Source organism: Rhincodon typus, chromosome 28 (assembly GCF_021869965.1).
Source record: "Rhincodon typus isolate 14 chromosome 28, sRhiTyp1.1, whole genome shotgun sequence".
Lineage (NCBI taxonomy): Eukaryota > Metazoa > Chordata > Chondrichthyes > Orectolobiformes > Rhincodontidae > Rhincodon > Rhincodon typus.
In genome coordinates, this window is record NC_063359.1 from 40,294,474 (window position 1) to 40,302,284 (window position 7,811).

Here is a 7,811-nt window from a genome sequence, read left to right on the forward strand (position 1 = left end):
GGTGGAGGGGGAAGGGTAGTGGTAGGTGGGTACTGGTGGTAGGTACGACCCAGTTGGTCAATGGGAGGGATGAATCGGGTTGGTGGCTGGAAGGGAGGGTCAGAAGGTGGAATGGAAGGGAGGAGGTGGAGCTGGAAAGGGAGCTGGGGGATGGGTGGGAAGGTTATTTGAAATTGGAGAACTGGTGCCCAGGCGGAAGATAAAGTGTTCTTCCAACTTGTGTTGCGAGTCGCTGCGACACTGGAGGAGACCGAGGATGGACATGTCGGAGGGGGAGTGGACGGGGAGTGGGACGTGGAATTAAAATGGGCGGTGACCGGGATGTTAGGTTGACCGTTACAGGCCAGGTGGAGATGCTCAGCAAAATGGTCACCTAGTCTATGTTTAGTCGCACTGATGTAGAGAAGACCACATCGGGAGCATTGGATGCAATAGACTAGGTTGGAGGAGATGCAGGTGAAGCTCTGTCTCACTTGGAAGGGCTGTTTAGGGCCCTGGATGGAGGTGAGGGAGGTGGAGTGTGGGCAGGTGTTGCATGTTTTACAATTACAGGGGAAGGTACCGGGCGGGTTGGAGTGGTTGGTGGGGAGTGTAACGTGAACTAAGGAGTGGTGAAGGGAATGGTCCTTGCAGAAGGCAGAGAGGGGTGGGGAGTGGAAGATGTTCTGGGTGGTGGGGTCTAATTGGAGTTGGGATAAGTGTTTGAGGATGATACATTGGATGCAGAGGCTGGTGGGGTGGAAAGTGAAGACAAGGGGGACACTATCATCATTATGTCTTGCAGAGGTTGGTGGTTAAGAGCTGTGGAGCGGGGAATGGAGGAGGTGCGGTGGAGGGCTGTCTGGATGACAGAGGTGGGGAAAGAGCATTGTTTGAAAAAGGCAGATATCTGGGATGCTTGGGAGTGGAATGTCTCCTCATCAGAGCAGATGCGATGGAGATGGAGAAATTGGGAAAATGGGATGGAGTTTTTGCAGGATACAGGATGGGAGGAGGTGTAGTCTAGGTAGCTATGGGAATCTGTGGGTTTATAGTAAATGTCAGTCCATAAACTGTTGCCAGAAATGGAAACGAAGAGGTCAGAAAGGGGAGGGAGGTATCTGGGATAGACCAAGTGAATTTGAGGGAAGTTGTTAGCGAAATTGATGAACTGCTCCAGTTCAGCCTGGGAACAGGATGCAACACCAATGCAGTCATTGATGTAATGGTGGAAGAGTTGGGGAACAGTACCAGTGTACATACTGAAGAGGAACTGTTCAACATAACTGACAAACAGGCAGGCGTAGCTGGGGGCCATGCAAGTGTCCATGGCAACCCCCTGGATTTGGAGAAAGTGGGAAGAATTGAAGGAAAAGCTACCGAGGGTGAAGGCTATTTGGGTGAGGCAGAGGAGGGTATTGGTGGGGGAGGGGGACTGGATGGGTCTGGTGGAGAGAAAAAAACTGAGGGCCTGTAGGCCGTACTTGGGGGGTATGGACGTGTAAAGGGATTGAACGTACACAGGAAAGATGAAGTTTCCAACAAGATGGAGGGGATGGTTTGTGTCCCGGATGTAGGTGGGTAGTGTCTGGACCAAGGGGGAGAGGATGGAGTCGGGGTAGGAAGAGATGAGATTGGTGGAGCAGGAGAACGCAGAGGCGGTGAGTCAGTTGGGGTAGTTGGGCTTTTGGATCCTGGGGAGCAGGTAGAAGTGGGCAGTACAGGGCTGGGGGGGGCGGGAACTGTAAGGCTGGAGGTGATGGAGGGGAGGTCTGTCCTCCAGACGACCATGGTGAGGGTGAAGGGCAAGGTTGGCAGGAATAGGGAACCCTGGATAACAAGATATATTGAGACTTTGACCAGAAAAAAGAAGGAGGCATGGCTCAGGAACAGGCAGCTGGCATCAAGGGAATCCCTGGAGATAAATAGGGGATACAGGAGTTTACTGAAGAAAGAAGTCAGGAGGTCGAAAAGGGGTCATGAGATAGCTTTGACTGAGAAGATTAGGGTGAATCCAAATAGATCCTTTAAGTATATTAAAGGAGAAAGAATAACTAGACAGACAATAGGGCCCCTCGAAGACCAAAATGGACATGTATGTGGAACTGCAAGGGATGGGCGAGGTCCTCAATGAATATTTCTCCTCTGTGTTTACTGTGGAGAAGGTCATGAAGACTTGGGAACTTGGGGAAGTTAATGGTGATAGCTTGGGGACAGTCCATATCACAGTAGAGGAGGTGTTGGAAGTATTAGAATGTACAATGGTATATAAATCTCCTGGTCCTGACCAGATATATCCAAGAACCCTGCAAGAGGCTAGAGAAGAAATTGCTGGCGTCCTGGCTGATATATTTGCATCATCGTTAGCCGGGTGAGATCCTGGAAAACTGGAGGGTAGTGAATGTTGTGCCTTATTCAAGAAGGGCTGCAAAAAAAAACCTGGGAATTATAGAGCAGTAAGCCTAGCATCTGTGGTAGGTAAGTTACTTGAGAAGATTCTGAGGGATAAGATATACATGCATTTAGAAAGACAGGGTTTGATTAGGAGCTGTCAGCATGGCTTTGTGCGTGGGAGATCATGCTTCACAAATTTGTTAGAGCTCTTTGATGAAGTGATCAGGAAGGTTGATGAGGGCAGGGCGGTAGTTGTAGTCTATATGGATTTCAGTAAGACCTTTGATAAGGTTCCACATGGTTGGCTGCTCTGGAAGGTTAGATCACATGGAATCCAGGGAGACCTGACAAATTGGATACACAATTGGATGGATGGTAGGAAGCAGAGAGTAATAGTGGAAGGATGTTTGTTGAGCTGGAGGCCTGTGACTAGTGGCGTGCCTCAGGTGTATCTATATCAATGACTTGGATGAGAATGTACAAGCCATGATTAGTAAGTTTGTGAATGATACTAAAATAGGCAGTATCGTGGACAGTGAGGAAGGTTATCAGAAATTGGAGCAGGTCTTGATCAGCTGGGAAAGTGGGCCGAGAAATGGCAAATGGAGTTTAATATAGATAAATGTCAGGTGTTGCATTTTAGAAAGTCAAATCCAGGTAGGAGTTTTGTGATGAATGATAGGGCCTTAAGGAGTGTAATGGAGCAGAGGGATCTTAGAGTTCAGGTGCATAGTTCTCTGAAAGTGGAGTCACAGTTGGACAGGGCAGTGAAGAAGGCTTTTGGCACACTGGCCTTCATCAGTCAGGGCATTGAGTACAGAAGTTGGGAAGTTATATTGTAGTTGTACAGGATGTTGATGAGGCCACACTTGGAGTAACGTGTTCAGTTTTGGAAGGATGTTATTAAACCGGAAAGCGTGCAGAAGAAATTTACAAGGATGTTGCCAAGACTCAAGGGACTGAGTTATAGAGAGAGGTTGGACAAGCAAGGACCTTTTTCTTTAGAGCGTAGGAGACTGAGGGGGCACCTTATAGGTGTAAAAAGATCAGGAGAGGTATGGATAGGGCGAGTGCACGGAGTCTTTTTCCCAGGGCTGGGGAATCGAGGACCAGAGCGCATCAGTTTAAGGTAAAACGAGAAAGAATACATGGGAACCTGGGGAGCAACTTTTACACAGAGGGTGGTATGCATATGGAATGAGCTGCCAGTGGAAGTGGTTGAGGCAGGTACATTAACAATATTTAAAAGGCATTTGGACAAATGCATGGAGAGAAAAGGTTTAGAAGGATATGGGCCAAGTGCAGGGAAATGGGGTTAGCGTAGATGGACATTTTGGTTGGCATGGACCATATTGGGTCAAAGGGCCTGTCTCTGTGCTGTAGGACTCTATGGCTCTGAGGCACTGAGCTCTTCCACCAGATGAGGCATCACACCCATACCATCACACCCAACATTCATACATCACCACCAGGAGGCAATACTGGTTTACTGCTGGAAGCGGTGAGAAGCTGGAGTTGGTTATGGTCAGTATCTGGTTTTGACCCTTGCCTGTTGTTTAATTTCAGTCTGAAATTGTAAATGTTCCAGTCACACACTAACCGCTTAATTTCAGTTTGTTGTTGAGGTAATGTACTGAACTGATTGAGTGCGGGGTCTACACTGGGGATCCTGCCAACAGAAATATTAATTCCCAAAGTCTGGCAGCCCCGTGTTTTGAAATTTATCCAATGACCTCACTAGCCCCTTTCCACCAAACAAGGGCAGCCAGGATTCAGGGAGGTGGGGGGTGGAGTAGGGGGATTGGGGGAATGACCTGTCCACCCAGAGACTGGAGCCCTATCATCCACACTGAGGCAAGGAAACCTGCTGGCCTGGGATCTATATGTGACTCCAGTCCCACACAAACATGGCTGACCTGAGACCTACATGTGACACCAGTCCCACACAAACATGGCTGGCCTGGACCTACATGTGACACCAGTCCCACACAAACATGGCTGGCCTGGACCTATATGTGACTCCAGTCCCACATGAACATGGCTGTCTTCCAAACTAGTCACTCAGTCAGATCAAAGCTCTGGTTCAAGAAGGTACCATCTTCTTGGGAGCAATGGGACATGAGCGGTAAACACTGGCCCAGCCAGTAACACCCACATCCTGAGAATAACGTTAAGGGACACCCACCTTATCCCGTAATTCTTCCACAGCCCTTAGCTCTTTGCGGAGATTGTAAATAGTGTTGACCAGGTCTTGATGTTCCTCTAACGCCGTCCTTCGGTCATCTTCCAGGATCTGAATGTACATCTTGTTTTTATCAACTTTGTCAACCTTTACATCAAACAAATGCAGATTCATGAGTACCGCACCTCACTTCTGTAAACTTGCTACAATATGTAGGTTAAGTGAGTAAGTGGAATGAATGATATTGCAATTGATTACACAGAAGCACAATGAATTCTGTTTAAATGGAGTCTCCCAAATTAAGGGCACTTATTGCTAGATCCAAATAACTGACATGATATAATGTATAAGAAGCATTCCCATCTCACAATGTGCCAAGCCATTGTTACAACTAAGATAACAAGGTGTAGAGCTGGATGAACACAGCAGGCCAGGCAGCATCAGAGGAGCAGGAAAACTGACATTTCAGGTCTGGAGCCTTCTTCAGAAATGGGGGAGGGGGAAGGGTCCTGACCCGAAACGTCAGCTTTCCTGCTCCTCTGATGCTGCTTGGCCTGCTGTGTTCATCCAGCTCTACACTGTGTTATCTCAGACTCTAGCATCGGTAGTTCTTAATATCTTTTATTGTTACAACTAAACTTTATTAAATTCGTGGGGCTTGGCCTGTTGCATTTGTAATGTTCATTGAGTCGGGATCCTGGCCCATTCTCCGGATTTGTCGCCAGATTCTATTGAGGTTGGTGTTTGCTGGTTCACCATGAAGTCACAGGGCTTTGGACTGAGGAATGGTATTTGTGAATGGGCCATTCTTTATGTAATGTGCAGAGTGGAAGCAAGTGTTTTTGGGAGCAAGTGTTTACACATTCTCCTCTCATTCACTGAAATGTTTCACAGAATGAGCAATGAATATCTGGGAAACAAAGAAAGCAAGATCAGAGTCTGAACTTCTGGTACAGAACATAGAACAGCACAGTACAGGCCCTTCAGCCCACAATGTTGTGCCGAACTTTTACCCTAATCCTAAGGTCTATCTAATTGCCACCCCTACCTTATACTATCATCCATATAGTCAGCTACCTGCACATTTCACTGCAACAGCCCACATGCATATCCCCCAGGATAGGAGAGACTCTCTGAGACACTGTGTTCACTCCTATAACCTCACTGCCACCTTCCCACAGAACTACACAACTCGGGAAATTCAGCAAATTGTCCATTCACTTACTCGGTGTCTCTGCGTCCTACTCTGCTTGGGGTCAGTTTGTGAAGGGGAGAGTCCTGCCCTCATTAACGGGGGCACAGGGCACAGGGACAGGGATGTGGTGTCACACTGGTACAAAACACTCGTTAGACCCCAGCTGGAGTGTTGTGTAGAGTTCTGGGCGCTATACTAACAGAAAGGTGTGAATGCTTTCGAGACAGAGAGTGCAGAAGTGGTTAATAAGAATGGTTCCAGGAATGAGAAAATTTGGTGGTGAGGAGAGATTGAAGAGGAGGGGATTGTTCTCCCTGGAAGCTGAGGGGAGATTTGATAGAGATTTTCAAAATCATGGAAGTGGGGGAGGTGCTGGACAGAGTAGTTAGGGAGAAACTGTTCCCACTTGTAAAAAGAATGAAAACAAGAGGGGCATAGAATTAACGTAATGTACAAACTAAGCAAGGGGGATGTGCGGAGTTAGCAAGTAGTTAGGGTCTGGAATGCACAGCCTGGAAATATGGTGGAGGCAGGTTCAATCAAGGCATCGGAGAGAGAATTGGATGATGGTTTGGATTGAGGTAATGTGCAGGGCTTTGGGGAAAAGACAGCAGGTTGACACTGGGTAAATGGGGCTGTTTAATGAGCTAGAACAGGTATGATGTGCCGAATCACCTCCTTCAGCACCTTCACAATTCAGGGATCCTGGGACAGAGAGAGGGCGTGAGGTTTCTTCCCAGTGACTGTAGCTGTGAGCTGGATTTTGGTGAGACACCAGGATTGTGTTCCACAGTTTCTAGCACAGAATCAATGGGCTGAATAGCCTCCGTTAGTGGTAGAATGATCTGACCAATGGCTGGGCACATGTAAAAGAAACAACAACCTGCTTTTGTAAAGCATCTTTGTAGCAGCAACATGTTCCAAGGTACTTCAAAGGAACATTATCAAACAATGTGTCTTACCAGGTCACAGAGAGGGGTCAGTGTTTAAGATGGCTTGCATTCATGTCATTTGCTAGGCCAACATCCAACCCTCTGTGATTAAATGCAAGGTCAAAGATTAGAGCAGCATCTGAAAGGAGAGTGACATGGAGGAGGTTCAGAAGGGAATTCCTGAGCTCAGGAGCCAAGAATCTAAGAAAAACATGGCCACTGATGGTGAAGCAATGGGAATTGGTGGAGGGCTAAGGGGCCAAGATTGGAGGCTGGAGGAAATACAAAGAGGGAGGAACATGGATGGAATTAAAATCCAGGACAAGAGTTTTAAAATCAAGGTGTTGCTGGGCTAGGGGCCAGTGTCGAGTTAGCTCAGAGTGAGCTGGTGAAACAGGACTCAGTCAGGACCTGGGCAGAGGGCTTTAGGCTGATGTACATGGAGGGAGAGCGAGGGAGGAGGGCAGCCTGACCTGTGAAGGGAATAAATGAGGAGGGGAAGGAAGTCACTCTGGGTCCACTGATGGAGTGTTACTCCTGGCTGGGTCAGCTCCTCCAAAAATACCATCACAGAAACAGCCCCAGGCAATGGTTTACCTGCAGGGGATAGACCAGCTCCTGCAGCTTTGCTTTGAGTAGATCATTCTCACGCTGAAGTTCCCAGATCAGTTCTTGCTTCGGTCTCTGCTCCATGGCGAATTTCAGTTTCATGGTGTGTGTACGTTCAACCTTATACCCATCCTCAGCAAGCATCAGGCTGTGCTTCAGTCTCTCAATCTGCAGCAGTGTTAGGAGCACAGAGCATATTGTCAGTACATCAACAACAGGCAGGAGGACAAGTCTATCGCAAACAGCTCCGTACTGGGAAAGGCTCAACTCTATAGGGACTGTGTCCAATGGCAGCAAAAAAGAAAAGGTCCATTGGGATTGGGGACAGTGGGAGTGAATGGGAAGGGGTTTGGGTCCATTGGGATTGGGGACAGTGGGAGTGAATGGGAAGGGGTTTGGGTCCATTGGGATGGTGTAAGTGGGAGTGAATGGGAAGGGGTTTGGGTCCATTGGGATGGTGTAAGTGGGAGTGAATGGGAAGGGGTTTGGGTCCATTGGGATTGGGGACAGTGGGAGTGAA

General features: G+C 48.0%; 1 protein-coding gene across 1 annotated transcript in view; it reads right to left on the bottom strand.

Annotated features, from left to right (window-relative positions):
- LOC109925873 (caspase recruitment domain-containing protein 9-like) overlaps positions 1-7,811 on the bottom strand; it is a 26,367-nt gene that overhangs the window by 10,871 nt on the left and 7,685 nt on the right. The window contains exons 5-6 of the mRNA XM_048613416.1: positions 7,280-7,459; positions 4,559-4,702 (exon numbers count right to left, since the gene is read on the bottom strand). Of these exons, the coding sequence (XP_048469373.1) occupies positions 4,559-4,702; positions 7,280-7,459 (324 nt within the window). The remainder of the gene's footprint in view (positions 1-4,558; positions 4,703-7,279; positions 7,460-7,811) is intronic.